The 20,975-nt window shown below is 33.7% G+C and overlaps 1 protein-coding gene across 1 annotated transcript in view; it reads left to right on the forward strand.

The window, feature by feature from the left end:
- Window positions 1-17,923, forward strand: part of LOC132755059 (uncharacterized) — a 51,119-nt gene extending 33,196 nt beyond the window's left edge. Inside the window, exons 13-17 of the mRNA XM_060745847.1 lie at window positions 3,319-5,079; window positions 6,615-6,677; window positions 8,119-8,193; window positions 9,683-9,751; window positions 13,265-17,923. Coding sequence (XP_060601830.1) covers window positions 3,319-5,079; window positions 6,615-6,677; window positions 8,119-8,193; window positions 9,683-9,751; window positions 13,265-13,464 — 2,168 coding nt within the window. The 3' untranslated portion in view covers window positions 13,465-17,923. The remainder of the gene's footprint in view (window positions 1-3,318; window positions 5,080-6,614; window positions 6,678-8,118; window positions 8,194-9,682; window positions 9,752-13,264) is intronic.
- Window positions 17,924-20,975: the final 3,052 nt, after the last annotated feature.

The following is a 20,975-nucleotide window of genomic DNA, read 5'->3' on the forward strand; positions in this document are numbered from 1 at the left end:
AACTTCATACAATGATCAAACACATGTAGAGGAAGTGCAGTGCACAGGAACCATAACTCCATCTTCACTAATTATAGAGTAATTGCCCTTTTACTTTTTCATGTCTGGAGCATTATTTGAAAAGTACTGGTTGGAATTCAAAACAACTTCGTATAAAAGCACAATAAGAGGAAGTGCAGTGCACAAGAACCATAACTCTGTCCAAAGTAATTATAGAGTTATTGCCCTTTGTTACTTTTTCATTGCTTGTATATTGAGAGGAAGCGCAGTGCACAGAAGCCATAACTCTTTCTTGACTCATTTAAGAGTTGCCCTTTGTTACTTTTTATTGTCTAGTGCATATCTTGAAAATTAATTGTTGGAATTCAATGAAACTTTTAACAATGGTCAAGGGCAGTGAGATGAAGTGCAATGCACAGAACCATAACTCAGTTTTTGACCTTTGTTACCTTTTTATGTCCAGTGTATTATTTGAAAATTAGTAGTTGGAATTCAATACAACTGCATACAATAGTCAAGCGCAATGCGAAAAAGTGCAGTGTACAGTGACCATAACTCCATCTTCAATATTTGAAGTTATTGCCTTTTGTTCCTTTTCCTTGTTTGTACATAACTTAAAAGCTAATGTTTAGAATTCAATGGTGAAACACAATGAGAGGATGTGCAGAGCTCAAGAAGGGTAACTCTTTCTGAATTTATTAAAAAGAGTAATACAAGGATTCCAAACTAGCAGACATTAGGCTTTTCTTATCAATAGAATTGCAAGTAAAAATAACGGGATTGCTTACCTCACTGTATAAAACATATGTAAAATGGTCTGACTTGTGGTAGGTTCAACTGTAAATTTAAATACCTTGAGTGTCAAACAATGTGTTGAAATATATACTGAGACGAAGCTAAGATCACAAGCTTTTCATTGGTGTAATAAACTTTAAAATCAGGCATTAAATCGCGCCAAACTAGAGGTTTTAAAACATCTAAAATTCCATTGTTTTGCACTAGTGTTATTGATTTTTACTCGTAACTAAGGGAAACAACTCTTGTTTTTCACTTGATATACCTCGGTTATTTACATAGTTCATATAGAAACTGACAATGGCCCATTGGGTGTATTCAATAAAACTTCATAAATGGTCATCTACATTGAAAGGAATTGCAACATACAAGAACCACAACTATCTTTAATTGCCCACAACCAGAACTCTATTTCAATTCTTTTACAAGGTTGGATTTTTCCATGTGAGGAAGCTATCCAGCTAGCTTAGGGAACGTTGGTGGTTCTACTCAGGTGCCTGTTTGTGCCTGAAATAATGCCATAGGGGCACCTGAGGTCTTCCTCCACCAGTAAAGCTGGAACGTTGCCATATGACCTATACTGTGTCTGTGTGGCATAAAATCCAAACAAAACAAACTTTTACAAGGTATGCTGTTACTAGTAACTTCCTCATTTCCGAGTTATAGTTATATTTGATTTGTTAAAACAAAAAATTATTTGACTATTCGGGGAAGAATATGATCATGTGTTATTGTTCCATTGATAATTTTAGCATTACATTCCTATATTTTACAGTCTTAAAATTAAACAAGAGGGCAATGTTGGCCGTATATTGCAGACCTGATTTAAGTTGCTTTCAATTCAATTTAAATTCAATGAAAATTTGAAGAAGATTTTAAGACATGAAATAGTCTGAATATATGGAAAATTTAACATAAAAACTGGATCCAATGATATTACAAGTACTGAAAATATTTTAATGAAACCTGTGAAATATGGGTAGATGGGGCCATCCTTAAAAAAATGTTTGTTTGCAGTAATGCGACTGACTCACAAAATTTGCCCCTACTCAAATTTTTTTTCATGGTCTGGATAAAAAAATTTTTTTTTGGAATCAGAAAATTATGCCTTGTGCTTTGTTTTCGTTCTTTTAAAGGTTAATAGAAGAAATAAAATGTAGGTCGTATAAAGTTTGAATTCAGTTATCAATTTATTTATTGTTTCAAGATTATCAAAGCATAATATTGTATAGCATTTTGAAATTCCATGTTTATTTGGGAGTACAGTTCAATAAAAAAAAAAATCGACCTACCTCCCACCTTAAATATTCTGGGTGGGGTTACTGCAAACAAACATTTTTTAAGGATGGCCTGGCAGTCTGGAGATTCTGCATGTCTTTTTATGCCCGTGCCATATATAGTGTTACATTGTTCTATCATTCTGTCATCATCAGTTTCCGTTCATTATCTTAGTAATGGTTGCACACATTCAACTCAAATTTGGCATATGGATATGTTATGAGAAAATTCAGGTCAAGTTCACTGTTTGAATTTTGTCATGGTTCGATGATTTTTGGTAGAGTAATGCCCCTATTACTAAGAAAATAATATGAAATTTTCAGTTTCAGTTCATTATCTCTCCAACAGTATTACACATTCAATTCAAACTTGATATATGGATATGTCATGCGAAAATACAGGTCAAGTTCGAATTTGATCATGGTTTGATTATTTTTGGCAGAGTTATAGTCTGTTCATAAAAACCTGTTCCTGAGATCACTTATAAATACATGTAACTTTTTGAACAAATTTACTTAAAATAAAGAAAAGTTAAAACGTATTTACTAATCCTTAGAAAACTGGACCTTTTGATTATCTGTTGTATAAACATAATTTCCTTACTAGGCCGGGAAACTTAACTCATTACTATGATACAGACAAACTAAGAACTAAAAAAAAATAAAGTTCAATCATGTCATTCATTCATTCAATGGCATAATTGAATGGCCAATGGCCCTTCAGAATGTTGCTGGGGTTCTAACCGGTAGGGGCCTTATGGATTGCTTGCAATACTATGATAATTGCTTGTTATTGTCTATTTCTCTCAAATTGCCAAATTGGGATCAACATGACACACCAACAGTCATCATTCCTGTCAAGAGTTACACTTATGGACATAAACTACACTCTCAAGAACATCTCTTACAATTTCACACATTTCACTAAAATCTGAAATAAATATTTAGAAGCACCTAAAATATTCCCAAAATTGCAAATAATGCACTTCCACATTTTCGAGCAATTCCATTGAATACCAGCAGGCACTTTAAGATTAAAATATTTACTTCCAAAATGAGCACTTGAGGGAGACTTCAAATCAAACTCTGTAGGATGTTTAGCTTACTGTAAACCCCCCTGACAAAATGGGCTACTGTTATTTAATGCTTTCTGGAAACTGTTACATAAAATATGAAGTCACACCAGAAAAAAGTTTGCAAAATTTATTCTATTTCAAATGAACACGGTTTTTATTTATCTTTACAGCGGGAGAAGATGAAGCAAACGTAAGTGAAATTATTCCAGTAATGAGGACTGTCAGCACATGTATAAAAACATTACAAGTAACGAAATCAAATAAAAATTCAAAAGGAAATTTAGGCAACAAGTCACATGCGTGTTTGTTTTGTTATAAATTGGACCAGAATATTGCAAGGCATTATGGAACTTCCCACAGTAATGAATTGGAAGTTGGAAGAGTTCTTGCCTTAAAAGCCAAAAGCAAGAAAAGAAGAAAAGCTTGGGAAATGCTAGTGAACAAAGGGGACTTTGCCCATAATTTTGCTGTGCTTGAGAAAGGGCATGGACAGATAATTCCGAAATACAGGAAGGCAGAAGAAAGTGAAATAAGCAGTCTGCTCCCATGTCAATTCTGTTCAGGTTTTTATAAGAAAAAAGAGCTTTGGAAACACCAAAAGTCATGCAATAAAAAAAGAAATGAATGTAACTCTGATATAAGAATGGGTCCAATTGCAGCTGGAAAGAAGATGCTTCCAAAATTAAGTAAAAATGAAAAATTTGAGACTAACATTCTCAACATAATGAGAGACGATTCTGTGAAAGAAGCTGTTGTGTCAGATTCATTGATTTTACAGTTCGGTATGAGTGAATTCGAAAAGCAAGGAGTAGAACACAAAACTGTGTACACCTCAAACAAAATGAGGGAATTAGGTCGCCTTCTAATAACTTTGAGATCTAGAAACATAAAGTCCATTGATGAATGTATGAAAGCCAGCAATTGGGATATTTTTATTGAATGTGTCAAGGAAGTAAGCCAGTTTGACAATAACACATTTGGGATCCCTTCATTAGCCTTAAATCTCGGCTATAGAATGAAAAGCGTTGCAGAAGAGGCATACTTTCAAGCTTTGAAATTAGAAGACCAAGCTCAAAAGGACAAATATGAGTCATTCTTGAAAATGTACAAGTTAAAATGGAAATCTAGCATATCCTCACAGGCTTTACGCAGTCTTGAAAGCATAAAGTATAATAAGCCAAAGTACCTACCCCTAGTTGAAGATGTTGTTCTGCTTAACAAGTTTCTAAAAAAAAAAGCAGCTGCTTTTATGCAGACAGAAAATAAAGAACAATTGTCTGAACAATACCCTGAGTTTGCCAAAGTCTGTTTGGCCCACATAATATTATTCAATAGAAAAAGGAGTGGGGAAGCTCAAAGAATGACTGTGCAACAGTATAAAATGGCAAAGAAGGGTGGCAGAGTTGATCCAGTTGTCATGAGTGTTTTGACAGAGCTTGAGAAAAAGCTTTGCCAGACGCACCTTCGAGTTGAAATTAGGGGCAAAAAGGGACGAAAAGTACCTGTGCTGTTCACAAAGGATATGCAACAAAATATTGAAATGCTGCTGAAAATGAGATCAGCTGCAGGGGTATCTGATGATGGCCTATTATTTGCCACACCACAAAATGAAAAGAATCCATACAGAGGCACAGATGCATTAAGGAAAATGGCCAAAAGTTGTGGAATGGAGGATCCATCTTTGATCACATCAACTAACCTTCGAAAGCAACTTGCAACCTTGGCTCAAATATTGAACTTGAAAGAAAATTCTCAAGATCTGCTAGCGACATTCCAGGGCCACGATATCAGAATTCACCGGGAGTACTATCGCCTTCCTGAAAATGTACTACAAGTTGCAAAAATGTCAAAAGTTCTCAGATGCATCAACAACGGAACCATTAATAAATTCAGTGGGTGTGACTTTGAGGACATTACCTTCAATCCAGATGGTAAGTTTTTTTTTTTTTACCAAAACAGAAATACTGTTTGATCCTTATTATTCGTCCTGTAACAGATTTATGTGTAAGTATAGATCAAGCCTATATCTCAGAAAATACTAATTGAATTGAAACTTTCTACAATGCTCCCTGGTTGATATTGCCCTTGTTTTATTGAGCAGCACTGAAAATAGTCAAGCATAAATAACTGATTACTCTTGTGTGGTAGATGATTGTTAAACGAGGGCAAAGAAATTTTGAAACATTTTATTATTTTTCTTTTTGTCTTTTAGAATGAAAATGGTTTGAAAATGCAAATTATTTTTAAAAGTGTTTCAAAATACATTTTAATTACACACCAAGAATCATTTAAGGTAATAAAATATAAAGTTAAGATTATCAAAATTATGTATAATTAACTGTTCTAAGGGTCTCTGCATTTTCCCTACATTAAATTATCATTTTGAAGTGAATAATGTAGACCACATGTTTGTATAATAAATTGAGTAGGCACTGGCAAAACTGAAATTCTGCTTTGTTTCTGACTTAAAAGGACTCCACTGAAGTTTAAAAGCCTAAAAACATTACATTTGAATTTCTTACTTAAATGAGCTAGGGCACTTTAAAGAGAAATATATACAAAGATAGTTTAGAAATTATACTTTGGAATAAATTGAAAATTGTATTTTTATGCTTTCCTTAGTCCGATTTGAGTGAAAAGCATTTAAACGCTTTTCATTTTGGGTCATTTTTTACAATTTGAATAATTATTCTGGAAAACTAAGTGTGCCAATGACCTGAAATTTTGCACAATCAAATGGTACATTTATGGGGAAAAATATTTTCAGTCCCATCATGTCAGAAAACATCAGTGGAGTCCCTTTAAGTGGTGGAGTTAGAGGGCAGCTACAGAGAAAATAGTGGTACTCTATTAAAAAAAACAACAATTTTTGAGTCTAACTGACAGGTGGCAAAATAAAATTTTGAGTTTCTTGTAGCAGAGAGTTTTTGCACTTGTCCATATGATATAGAGGATATTGAATGAGTGTAAGTTCAATACTAAATTTATTGCACGAGTTGAATAAAATTATATTATGCGAGCCTCTGGCGAGCATAATTTTATTTTATTCAACGAGTGCAATAAATTCAGTAATGAACTTACACGAATTTAATATTCTATTTATCACATACCAAAAATAAAGACCGTTTAAAGTGAAATAAGAGTCATTTTTCATTGACGCGCCTATAGTATACCGCTAACATTTAGCGCGTCTTTACACTATGTTTGTATAACGCTAATGACGTCACGTCAAAATATATGCACGGCCGTGCAATACCATATTTACGGAGTCGCAAAATCGGCACAGGTGTGTGATAAAATTATATAGTAAATTCTGATCAAATTTCACTTGTCCGTAATAGCCTAGGGACAACCTGGGCAATATTGCCACCCACACTGTCACATGTTACAGCAAGTTATATTATTTTCATGGTGCAGTGCCTTGTGATACCAGCTATTTGTATACATCTTCTTGATATTGTTGTAGAGGCTGTGGAGTCTGACTCAAGTGACAGTGAAGATGACAATGATTCTTGTGAAGATTATTCAGGTATTTATTTTAAATCTACTAGATGGCTTAAGTAAGCTCAATAGCAAAAACAGAATAGTTGCTCAGTATTGAGCTTTCCAGGAATAAGTTGAATAAATTGCCTTCATGATGCTACTAAGACAATGAAATAATAAAACAAACAAACACTATGCCTCTTATAATATTCACTCATGTATGGTAAAAACTATACCCTAAAGACCAGTTTTGTTTTTGTTGATACCCAAATGCCTTGAAGGACTTAATTGAAATTTGGGTTCAGTTATAAGCACATTAAGACAGTGTACAGAAACCAACATCTTGGCATGCATGCCTAAGGCCACAGTTAAAAGTCAAAGGATTGAACCTAGTATTTTGTGATTGCTTTGTAACTCCTACCAGCCTTGAAAATTTATTGAAATATGGTTGAAATGATCACCTCATTAAGGCAATGTGCAGAACTTACCTTGCAAGCACACTGGCCAAAGGTCACAGTTGAAGGTCAAAGGTTTGAGCCCTAAATATCACATCCACTCCAAATTACATTGAGTATTTTAATTAAATTTTAGGTGATTGTTCACCTCAATGCACAACATGCAGAACCAACTGTTCAGACATGCCAGTCCAAGGTCAAGGCCATAGTTCTGAGGTCCAACGTTTGAGACCACTGTGTAATTCCTTGAAGATGTAATTTTGGTCTAATGTTAACATAATCCTGACAATTTGTGAAACCTATGATCGATTGTAGTTACTTACATAGTGTGTGTGTGTGTGTGTGTGTGCATATGTATTGACTTGCTAGTGTGTATGCCAAGGTAGCAAGCTTTGTTTCCTACATGGAAGTGAAGTGACTTGCATAGCGTGTATGCATGTGTACCAAGCTTCATTGTTTTTAACCAGGTTTTCCATGGGAGAAACTTGTGTAATTAGATAGGGAACCTCATTGGGCATGTGGGAATGTGGCTTTAACAATTCCTGTCCTTGCCATAACTTTTACATCCTTGGAACAATTTCAATATTATTTGTCATGTGCTTACACAATGACAAAATGTGTTGAATACAAAAATCAGATCTGTAGCTCAAATGTATTGGTCTTTTAGACAGGTCAAAGGTCACAATGTCCATAATGTTGTCCTTGCCTTAACTTTGCCATCTTTAATGAGATTGTCCCTGTTGAAAACCTGGTTTCATAGCATTGCATAGCAATTTAGTGACTTGCATAGTGTGTATGCTAGTGAAGCTAAATTCATAGGCTTTTGTCAAAAAGCTTGTTTCTATGTTATCTCAAACAGTGTTAATCTGGATCAGGTGGTAAGAAGAATGAGGAAAATCTTTGATTGCTGTTGAAGTTAAATTTTTAATCGTTTCTTCACGAAACCTTGTCAGAATGTTTCTTGCTTTTTTTTGGGAGGGGGGGGGGCTCAGAAGAGTTATACAGGAACATCATAGTAGTCTTCTTTTACAGATATCAAAGAAGGCAAAAAGGAAAACCAGGATACTGGAAATGTTGCAAGGACACAGAAGAGGCACAGACAAGATGGTATGGTTAATATTTTCATTCATTGCACCATGGTTTAGTTATCTAAATAGTTAAAATTATTATGTTTGATTCCGGCAAAATTATGACCTCTGGCATTTGGCTGTCCACCAAAATAATCAAAGGTCAGTGTTAGCTATTGACCCCAGAGTTGCAGAATTCTATTGAATGGTAAGCAAAATTATGCATCTGTGTATCAGACTTATATAGGCAGAGTTATGGCCCTTGACTTGACATTTTAATTTGTGGTTTGCATTTCTCCTTAACTACTTTGGCTTAGATCAGAAAACTGTTGGAAAATGGTTATTGGTTAGTGAAGTTGAGCCCCTTAGTTTAATTTCAACATCTGATTTGTATATTTAGAGTTACACGTATTTAGTATGTTACTTAGCAAAAATAGAGACATTCTATACAGTAATATTGTTTCTCTAAAACTATTTAGGCAATAATCACCAAACTTGAATTTTATTATCAGAACTGTAATGCCTGAGTTATGAGGATTTACTTTGGTAAAAATGCATGGAAAATAAATGTTCCATTTACAATTCTTGTAGTATTTGTTGCTCCCTAACTATGTGACTTGACCAAAATTGAAGGAAAAATTCATTGGTAGGTGAAGTTAACCACTTTGAATTAATATCAGAACTGTGATGCCAAAGTTATGGTCCTTGACTGAACAAAAATAGATGTAAGGGCTCTTGTTTTCTGACAGAGTTGTTGGTATGGACATCTGTGTCCCTAGGCTCATCAAATTTGCATGCATCAAATCATGGCTCGTTTGTTTGAAATGTTCATGACACATAGTTCTTGGGTAACTCAAAGGGTATTTGACCTAGAGTCATGAACCTTTACAGGAATGTTGATCAGCATGTGTAGATGTGCACCTGGGTATTTTCGTCTGGATATTTTTAGTATTTTCAGAGTTATTGCCCTTGACTTAGTAAAATTTTGCAATTTGAACTTGTGTTGCATGTAACTCAAAAAGTATTTGACCTAGAGTCATGAAACTTTACAGGAATGTTGGTCAGCATGTGTTGTTGTGCACCAGGTATTTTTGTCTGGATTTATTTTGTATTTTTAGAGTAATTGCCATTGACTTAGAAAATTTTTGCAATTTTCAACTTGTGTGGCAAGTTACTCACAAAGGATTTGACATAGAGTCATCAAACCTTATGGGCAGGTTGCTCAACATATTTAGATTTGCACCTGGGGTTTCGCTTTTGGATTTATCCAATATTCCCTTGACTTAGTAAAAAGATTGACAGAACAGTGGCGTGGTGGGGGCGCCTGGTGTCCTATGGACACATTTCTAGTTCTTCTTTAAATAACTGTGAAGATTTGTAGAGGTACATGTATAATGTGTAAATTGGCATCTATAATAATAATTTTAAATGTGGAAGGTCTTAATAAAATTGAATTCTTTTCAACTACCCTGAGAAAATATATCAACATTAATATTGCTCAATTATATACCAAACTTTATGCATTTCAGATTCTACTGAGAATGCACAGTCAAAAATCAGGAAGGAGGAACCAAAGAAAAAAACTAAGATAACCACAGGTAATATGATCTCAAATAGTTGTTAGTCCCCTACCGGTTTACCGGAGGGAACTTTAGGTTTACCCTCCGTCCGTCTGTCTGTCTGTCTGTCCGTCAGTCTGTCCGTCCGTCTGTCCGTCCGTCCACAAAACTGGATCCCGCGATAACGCAAAAAGTACTGAAAATATTTTAATGAAACTTGTAATATGGATATATGGCAGTATGGAGATTATGCATGTCTTTTTCTTTTCTTCCTATGTTGAAAATTCTGGTTGCTATGGCAAGAAATAGACTGAAAATATGGCTAATTTTACACATAACCTGGATCCGGCGATACCGCAAAAAGTAGTGAAAATATTTTTATGAAACTTGATATTTGGATAGATGGCAGTATGGAGATTATGCACGTCTTTTTCTTTTTTTCTTATGCTGAAAATTCTGGTTGCTATGGCAACAAATAGACTGAAAATATGGCAAATTTTACACATAACCTGGATCCAGTGATAACGCAAAAATTACTGAAAATATTTTTATGAAACTTGACATATTGGTAGATGGCAGTATGGCAGTATGGAAATTATGCATATTCTTTTCTTATCTTCCTGTATTGAAAATTCTGGTTGCTATGGCAACAAATAGACTGAATTTCAAGATTTCTGTTTCTAGGTTTTCAGTTTTTTTACTATAAGTCCTTTATTTCTTAAGGTATTTTCTTCAAACTTTAAATATAAGTTGCTAGTCATCAACCACATCATATGTGACAAAGTTTACAACTCTAGCACAAAATTTATCAGAATTACATCCCTGGAACTTAAAATTTTCATGAAAAAACATTGTTTTTTTTTAATAACTTCTTTTTTTTGAACGTATCTACTTCAAACTTCATATAAATGTTTCTTATTATCACTCAACATTTGTGAGTGTTCAATACTCTAGCAAGTCTATTTCCAGAATTATGCCCCTTTTGAACTAGAAATTTTTTTGAGAAATTGGTAATTTTCTTCAATTATGATAGGATTTTCTTCAAACTCCCACATCATAATAATATGACAATTATATGACAAGGTTTATAAATCTAGTATCCATATTTCCAGAATTATCCCTCCTTAAACTTTTTATTTTTCGTATTCGTTCTTCTAACTTTCATTTACTTCAAATTAAAAATAAACATTCAATATCCATACCTTCATTATTAATTGTTCTTTGTTACACTCACATCATGTATGACATGGTTATCTCCTTTTTTTTAAATTTTGCTTTAAAAATGTGATATTTTGATAACAGGGATGTTTAAAAAATAACTTTAGAGTGTCCTTCAGTCTGTCTGTCTGTCTGTCTGTACATAAAAACTGTTCACTGTGATCACTTAAAATAGAAACATAAGTGAATGGCCAATGGCCCTTCACAATGTTACTTGGGCTCTTACCGGTAGGGGACTTATGGATTGCTTGCAATACTATGGTAATTGCTTGTTAATATAAGCATATCTGTTTGCAGTGTATTATGGAATAGTTCTTAGTTGTTTTTTATGACCCCACAAATTGGGTTGCATGTAATATTGCTCGTGTCCGTACATACAATGTACTACCCAAAATCCTGTGTGTCCAATTTCTTTTACATTTTTCTATTTTATTTCATTCAAACTTTCACAGATGATGGAGCTTAATCTGTAGATGATCGTAAAGGAAGGAATTCAGCCACATTGGCTTTGTTTTTACTATAATATTATAGTGGACATAGTGGGGTTTTTTTTGTTCAAGATCTTCCTCACTACATTATATTTGGTGGATTAGTGTTTCAATTTTCTACAGGTGAACAACCTTTATGTACATAGATGGTCATAAAGCAGAGAATTTTGGCTGTGACCATTTTCACTGAATTGTGTGGCTTTGTTAATTTCTTTTAGCTCACCTTGCACATAGTTTTTATAACATTTACAAGATTTAATTTTACAATGCCTGTGTATAGAGCAACTTATGTGAATAAAAAGAAGTTTTTTCTAATATGAAAAACTGCAGAAGCCTGGGGGTTAAATCCTGCCCCCAACATAATACCCCTGAGTTAACACTATCAAAAAATATTTTAGAATTTAAACAGTAATGGGATATCTGTTATGACTTTAATAATACTGGTTTTCGAAAGAAAAAAATACATATATGGAAAAAAAATACTGTTTACCATCATGTATTCAGACTTGATTCTGGCCAGGCAGGTGAATTGGTTGGGCCTTTTTTTTGTAACAGTTTTCTCAGCAACTTCATATCAGAGCCTCATGATATTTATTATACAGCATTAACACATCCCATACCATGGGATTCGATTTCAGGTCTGTTGCTCATCCACTTCATGTTTACTGACTCGGTTAAATTCATAATAATGGTCAATGGTAGGAATTTTTCGTAACAATTTTCTCAACAAATACTGATCACAGCCTCTTGATATTTGGTATACAGCATAAACATGTAGTCACATACCATGGGATACCATGGGATATGATTTTTGGTATGTGGCTCATCCACATCCTGTTTGCTGACTTAGTTAATTTTTCGGCATTAATTGTAAATGGAAGGAAATTTCCGTAACAGTTTTCTCAGCACTTACTCACAGTCTCTTGATATTTGGTATTGTGACTGCATTAGCACGTGGTCCCAAGTTCAGGTCTATTGCTTATCCACTTCCTATTTACTGACTTAGTTAAATTTTTTACATTAATGGTCAATGGTAGAGTAGAAAATTTTTGTAACATCACAGCCGCATGTCATTTTGTATACAAATGCAACCTGTCCATTTTTGTCTTTGTTATTGAAGTATTATCCAAATTTGTACTTCTTCTAGTTAATTATGATGTCATTGTTAAAATCTTTATGATGTTAACACGCTACAGGGAGTATTCTTTTAGCAACCTGTACTTTAAAGAAAAGAAAAAGGGGTATTTCTATGCACTTGTTTGCATTCCTGTTGCTGTTGGCCAAAAATACTTTACATTTGACACTAACCTTTAAATGACATTAAAGAATTTTATAAACTTGGTGCTTGTTTTTTAAAAGAAGAATACTTTTAAGACCTATTCGTTAAGGTGAGCAATATAGGGCCATCATGGCCCTCTTGTTTAATTTTTACATGTAGTATGTGATAGAAACAGTGTGTGTCAAACTCCACCATTGGTTTATGCAATTACTTAAAACATAAGATAACAAATTAAACTTTCAATGGTACTAAACATATTTATAGAGCATGATTATTAATGTTTCTGATATTGCGTATTTCTTCTTGCAAAGATATGCCAGTAGCATCTCCACTTATGTTTGTTTTTTTAAGAATTTAATTCCTTGTTGTTTGCTTATAAAATCAAATAAAAAATTGTTAGTTTTAATGTTCGAAATTTTGTGAGAAAGTAATAATTTAAGTATATTAAGTTTCATTTTGTGCCAGACACTTCATCAAGTTTTTTTAACACTTTGTAGTCGAACAAGTACATCACTAATTCATAAAGGTTATCAAATGTACCAGAGGTTTGTTTTTATATAATTTCAGATAAACACACTTGGAGCAATGAAGAGAAAGAAGCATTGAAGTCTTTCTTTGAAAGACATTTAAGAATATCAAAAGTACCAGGAAAGCTTGACTGCATTAACGCACAGAGAAAGCATAGATGCCTTTTAAACATAAACTGGAAAAAAATAAAATTTGCTGTTTATAATATGTTAAAAGCAAGGAAAAATTTGTTACAGTAATTGGGATGAAACATGCTTAGGGGTGGTATATAGGAGTCCAGCTTGTCGGTCAATCCATTTCATGGTTTCCGAACGATAACTAGAGTTTGGAATGAGTAATTGTAATCAAACTTATATGAGCCGCATCATGACAAAATCAACATAATGGATTTGTGACCAGCATGGATCCAGACCAGCCTGCGCATCCGCGCAGTCTGATCAGGATCCATGCTGTTCGCTTACCAACTTTATTACAAGTGGAGAAACTGACAGTGAACAGCATGGATCCTGATCAGACTGCGCGGATGCGCAGGCTGGTCTGGATCCATGCTGGTCGCAAACCCATTATGTTGGTTTTGTCATGACACGGCTCATATATTGGCTACCTTATGTAGAAACCCCGGTTCGCATTTGGACCCCCTGGGGTCAAGGTCACTGTTACAAAAAAAGAAAAATGGTTCCAAGACAAAAATTGGAGTTGGGAATGAGAAATTGTTATGAAACTTGGTGTATAGCAAGCTTATGTGAAGACCCTGGTTAGTATTGCATTTGGACCCCCTTGGGTAAAAGTCATGGTCACTGTTACTTAAATTAGAAAAATATTTTTTTTTTACAATAACTTAGATAAAGGAGTAAGATATTGTAATCAAACTTGATGTATAGAAAGTTTATATGAAGATCCTGGCTGGGATTACAATTAATTAGATACTTCTTTGTACACAGTTGATACTTCATTTACTATAGGTTGAGTTTAAGTTTTTCTTCAGACTAATTTTTCAAAAAGTCTAAGTTGCTGGTGGGGGTATCACCTTCAGCAGTAGGTCTTGTTTGTTTGGGGTTTTTTTCCTAAAAAAACAAGCTCTAGTTGATAATGTAGTGATTTTTTTATTCTCATGCTGCCTTATTGCTATGTAGTGTTATATTTATTGTCTTGCTGTTCGATTTATTATTGAATGGCATTTAGCTTAATTGAAAAATAGTGGTTGTGATGTTACTTGAGTAGCATGATTTTCATACTGATTGACATTAGGTCTCGACATTTTGTTTCTCTTAAATGCTTTATGGAAAGAAAAAGTGTTTGATTTTAATTGTGAAATTACTTCTTAATAGTGTAGCTAAATAATGCCAAATTTAATGCCAAATATGATACTAGATATTTTCAAAGTTAAATAAAATAAAAACTACTTGGTAAAAGTTCTACTCGGGGCCCTGTTAGTGACTGAAGTAATCTGGATAGTGCTGGAGAGTCTCCAAATGACCTTTACCATAAAACCCTAAACAAACAAAACAGCTCAATGTGGTAAATGTTAGGGATATTTTGAATAAGGTTTTTACATAGGGAAATAATAAAATTATTGTTTAAAGTGGATGGTGTAGGGTAATACTTTTTTACATAAAAACATTTTGATTAGAATCAATCATTTTGCTCATTTAATTTGTTACCTGAATGTTATTATTTGTTTCTTAAGAATGATCACTAGACAAACACTTTTCATATTGATGATATAGATTGTTTAGAGTTTCCTCATTTCTGAAAGAGCTCTTCCAATAGCAAAGTTTTAAGTTTAGGAAAATGACCATAACTCATAAACCACACAGTAAATTTTGTTTACATTTTGCATACAGATGACCTTTAAGGCATATAACTGTCCTTTATTGTTAATTTTACAGTTCCTTATAGTACTGATTAGGGGTATTCAACCTTAAATGTACATATATATACAGTCCATTCTAAATCTCTTTAGATAAAGAAGTTCTTCAACCACTTTAATTTAAGTCACTAAACTTTTGCTTATGCAAATTAAAGAGAGTAAATAATTTGCTTTATTGATTTAGGTAGAAACTGATTCAAAGTACTTTATTTAATTTGAATATGACATTGTTTGGGATATGGGACAAACTTAAATTTCAGATACTGAAATGTTTTTAAAAAGATGGAACATCTGTTTTTCTGGAAGGCTTACCACCTGCTAAAATAGTTAGTGTTTAGGCGTGGACATAGTGGTCCTATTTTGCTTTTCGGAGAACAGTTCTGATTATTATTTAGTATGACTTAAATGACATTAATACCCATACCTTTGTTTGCAATACTTATGCTGATCTGTTCTAAGTGAATAGATGCAACCAGAGCAGTGCCCTAGTATGAACAGATTGTGAAGCATGTCCAACTTGCATATCAACATTGAAAAAGTATGTGCTCATGACCAAGTTTATCCTATCTTAAGCTTGAAACAGCATATACCAAGATGCTATTAACTTCCATTATCCATGTATTATGCAATGTATGATTTCTTTGTTACTTATTAAACTTAGACTGTAATGGTAAATGATTATATTTTATCGATTAATATCCTTTGTAATTTACTGAGTTGTTGTTGTAAAATATGTTTTTCAATGTTAGCTGATCCATTTTTTAATGAAATTCATTTTATTGATTAAATTTGTTATTTGATCTAAATATAGCTGCAATCTCATTGGTCCAAACAGTAGTCAACAGAACTTTTTATAGAATTATATTCACTGGGTGTAGGATGAATTGGATTTTTCCAGTCTAAAAATAGATTGAGACTCCTATTCAATGAACATATATCGTAGACTATTATGCATGCTTATGAAAGAAATGATTGTTGCATTTTGTTCTTAATGGTTTATTTCTTGAATAAAATATCATTACTGTACTATTATACTTCAAAGTTGCACTGCAATGATAAGTATAAACTTGAATTACTTTTGTCTAGTTGTTGCACACTTTACTCCAGTGCTTCGACGAAACGGGCAAAAGTTGTACATGTATAAGGTTGTATTTTTTGTGATTTGTTTTAATTTTTGTAACCTATTCTATAATAAAACAATTTTTGACTAGTGTGCTATGAATATGATGTAATATTCACCGGCAGAAAGTCATATTGACCTCGGTTGATATGTCATATGCCGGTGAACAACACGTCATATACAATGACACACTAGTTAATAATTGTATAATAGCTCCTTACATAGTTTTAAACGCAATTAACAGTATGCCAGATGAAATCAACTGTTAACTGTTTTATTCTGTATACACTAAAGAAACAAAATAATTATTTACATTATAAATTATTTCTCTGAATATTTTTTTCGCTCACCAGCTGTGATCACAAAGTGACATGGTGAGCTTTTATGATTGCTTTTTGTCCTGCGTCTGTCTGTAAACTTTTACTTTAGATGACATCTTCTCATAAACCTCTAAACCAATTTCATCCAAACTTCAAAGGAATCAACTTTTGGTAGTCAACTTTAAAAGAATTTAATTCCAAGCAGACCTCTGGTTGCCATGGCCTTTTTTTTAGAAAACCAAAAGAGCTAGAGCTTAAATACTTGGCATGAAACATCAGCTAGTCAGTGTCTACCAAGTTTGTTCAAATGAATTCTGTGGGGTCAAAGTTGGTCCCGCACGGGGGGGGGTATGGTCATTGATTTTCCTCATTTGTATATTAATATAAACCTTAAAAAATCTTCTTTTAAAAACCCCAAATAGCTAAAGCTTAGATGTTAAGCATGAAACATCTTCTAGTGGGTTTCTACCAAGTTTGTTATAATAAAAGCCCTGGGGTAAAAATGGTCCCACCCTAGGTGGTCATTGATTTTCCTTATATGTATTTAGTAAAATTAGATAATAAGCATGAGACATGTAGTGGGTGTCTACCAAGTTTGTTCAAATAATAGCCCGGGGGTAAAAATTGATGCTCTAGGGGGCCATTGTTTTTCCCTTTATATATATAGTAAAAAACCTAATAAATCTACTTTTGAATAACCCTAAAGAGCTAGAGCTAAGATATATAGCATGAAACATCTTCTAAGTGATGTCTACCAAGTTTGCTCAAATAAGGGCCCTGGGGTTAAAATTGGCCCCGCCCTGGGGGTCATTGATTTTCCTTAAATTTGTATAGTAAAAGCTTAAAAAATCTTTAAAAAAAACCCAAAGAGCTAGAGTTTAGATACTAAGCATGAAATATCTTCTAGGGAGTATCTACCAAGTTTGTTAAACTAAAAGCCCTGGTGTCAAAATTGGCCCCTCCCAGGGGGTGTCATTGTTTTTCCCTATATGTATATAGTAAAAACTTAAAAAAATCTTCTTAAAAAAACCCTTAAGAGCTAGAGCTTAGATATTTATCATGAACATCTTCTAATGAATGTTTACCAAGTTTGTTCAAATAAAAGCTCCTGGTTTCAAATTGGCCTTGGCCCAGGGGCCTATATACAGGTTAGCGATTTCAGGGCCATCATAGCCCTCTTGTCTTGGATTAATGTCCGTATTCCTTCGTGATCTATATACATATATTTTCAATGTGGGAAATGATGTTAGTGTGACTGTTGGTTATGTGTGCCCCTAAAGGCTGTTGAAATTTTAGTCTATCAGTGAAATGAAAATATTAAAAGTGCAGGTGTCAATTGTTTAAACTCTTACTTGCATATATCTAGACAATAAAGGTTCTGATTCTAGTTTTGTTGTTTGTTGTTTTTTTTGTATATACATGTGTCTTGAAATACACGATATATATTAATATGTGATGGATATAGAAATTTTGATGTGGCAAGAGACGAAACCGTTCAGTCTAATTTAAATGACGTCCTGTCTAGTGATATATGGAATGGCATTGCTTGCTGCAAGATAGTGTTGGTTTATAATTAAAAGCATTCCCTGCCAAAACATGAAATTACCGTATATATGAGTGTAGGGTACATTGCAATTGGAAAACTAATATTCTCTCATTCATGAATCGAACTCTGGAGTGATAGGCGGACGTGTTATCGCGTCGCCACCGTCCAGGTAGGTCTGCCAAATCATCCATGAATTACTTTCTTAGGACATGGTCGTCTTTACACTCGGTATGACCTTGAACTTGGGCGCGACACAATCATCTCGGTGTGAATATTTGTGAAGGGTCATTTGAAATTCACGAATAACAAACTTCTTGCACGAACACGTGCATCTAATCACATTGTTAAAATATGCAGAACATTACTTATTCTGTGTGGCCTTGACCTTTTACCAACGAAACTGGGTCTTGCGCGCCACGTCTCGATTTAGTAAACATGTGTGACATTTTGAACCTCCTGTGGGTGACCAGGATATCACACATACCCGACTATACACTAGTATGGACAAGTATGCAGGACCAGATGAAATACATTTTTGTATACCCTTTACAAGTGTGACCTTTGAGCTTCGGACCAGGCGCGCAACATATCTTGATGAAGTGAATATTTGGTCAAGTACTTTCAAAATCCATCAATTAATGACTTACTTATGGCCTTCTATACACTATGTAACACATAGTGATACTTAACCTCTAAGCGTGATCTTGACCTTTGACCTACTTACTGGTCTGGGTCTCGGGTGTGACACATCGTCTTGATATGGTGAACATGGTTCCTGAACAACAAACTTCCGGGAAAGGACCATTTATTCATTATATGAAAATATGTAAAACATAATGACCTATAACCGCTAAGTGTGACCATCACATTTAAGGCACGGACCTGTATCTCGCCTTGATTTTGTGAACATTTGTGCCAAGTTATTTTTACCTCTGATTACTTAATGATACACAATTCTTGATCGTCCCAGGCCGTGTCACTATGATACATGACATCCCTGTGTCGGTAAGCACCAAGCCAAATATTTCTCTTAGCGTAAGAGGTATACATCGTCATGACAATGGTTAAGTGTTTATGTAATAATACAATAAGTAAACATCAAAATGATAGGGAGACTGTAATAAAGTTGAATTTTCTTATTAACAAACTTTTGGAAAGCTACTTTTGAACAATATCAATGAGTGAGAGTAGGTACGATGTTTTAAATTGAAATGTATTTACATTCTTTTTATATTTTTGCATGCTAACCAAACATAAAGTTCAATTTTTATTTCTCTGACAACTGTCGTGTTCAACATTTGATGATTATGCTAACAGAATATAATGCAAATATGCATTATATTGATTGACCTAATGTGACGAGTGGTGTGCTTTTACTTAAACCAGTCAGTCGCCGAAGATTTTTGTGTGGAATCAAATCAAATAAATCGGTGCTTCTGATTCTCCCCCGTGCCTTGAAATCTGTCCTAACGACAAATTATCAAGTACGATGAATAATTTGCCGTAACACATGATCAAAAAGATTCATTGAAACTAAAATATAAAAAAGTATCAACATAAAAGTAAATCTTCAAATATATTTGAATGCGCCTTTATTAGTAACAAACATAGGAATTCAGAGGTGAAGGATTCTAGAACTCCCAGCCCATCTTATTCTTACCAAGATCTTTCATGGTAACATCCACAGCGTTTTGGAGCACATCTGATTTTAAACTTTATTATACTAACGTTTACCTTACTTTCATCAGCATACTATCTGCTAAACCTAAATCGATGGACTTTGAAGCCAAAAGTCAATACCGTGGGGTCACAAAAGATTTGTTGGTTCATATGTATATACACTATAAGTCACTGCATTTGTATGTATACACCATGCAAGACACTACCTGTTCTAATGAATTTACTGATTCCCCATTGTCCCAGAGACCTCTGTTTTAGACTCGGACTGACACATGCAATCAGGACTGGACAATCTTAAAGTTAATGAATAACACAGATAGGAGTATATTGTTAAAACTTGCAGTATTCTGTAAAAAAATTATTTCAGCATTTAAGTAACTGATAACTAAGCTTATTTTCACAATGTAACATTTTTATTTTTGATTTATATTTGCCATGTAATACATCAGCATATTTCGTGGATACCTCTTTATATGTCATACTATATGTATATATTATTGTATATGTGACTGATGCCTCTATGAGGCCCAGTATTTTCAATAAACTGTTCAAACTGTTTAAACATTCCTTTAATAATTTTGTGACTTGCACTTCAAGGTTGTATCTTGAGTATATGAGGACTGTTTTTTACTTGATGCAGAATGCGTATATTCAGTAATCATCATTCAAAATTTCATACCATTTTCATGAACGTTTTCAAATTATCATAAATTTGGCAGATGTGGTGTTGGAAGTTTCTTTGAGGGTACAAGTCACGACATTCTATATAAGTAAACACACTGTGCAAATCACTACATCTGAACATGTATGCATAAACACTATGCAAGTCATATTTGTATGTATTTCTTAAAAAAAAAACACAAAAAACTTATATATACTCAAAAAAGTAACGCAACACCTAAACAGGCTAAACTGTTCTCCTTTTTTTTTCTAACGTACGTAATTTGAAAATTTATTTGACTGCCTTATGTTTCAATAAACCATTGCACAAACAAAAGGTTATAAAGCAAAAGATTACGAATATTTATTGCAGTCACAAGGCTAACTCTTGGTGGGCCAAAAATACCAGAACATTTTATATCATGTAATCTTGCAAATTAAATTGTAAATTTTGCAAATCATTGATCTATTTTCTTTCGTCGATATAAATTGTGCGCGAAGACAATGTTCAGCTGTAACGTTGATTACATCCAATGTGATGAGGTGAAACATAT

Source organism: Ruditapes philippinarum, unplaced genomic scaffold (assembly GCF_026571515.1).
Source record: "Ruditapes philippinarum isolate M1 unplaced genomic scaffold, ASM2657151v2 ctg2791_1_1_1_1, whole genome shotgun sequence".
In the NCBI taxonomy this organism is placed as follows: Eukaryota; Metazoa; Mollusca; class Bivalvia; order Venerida; family Veneridae; genus Ruditapes; species Ruditapes philippinarum.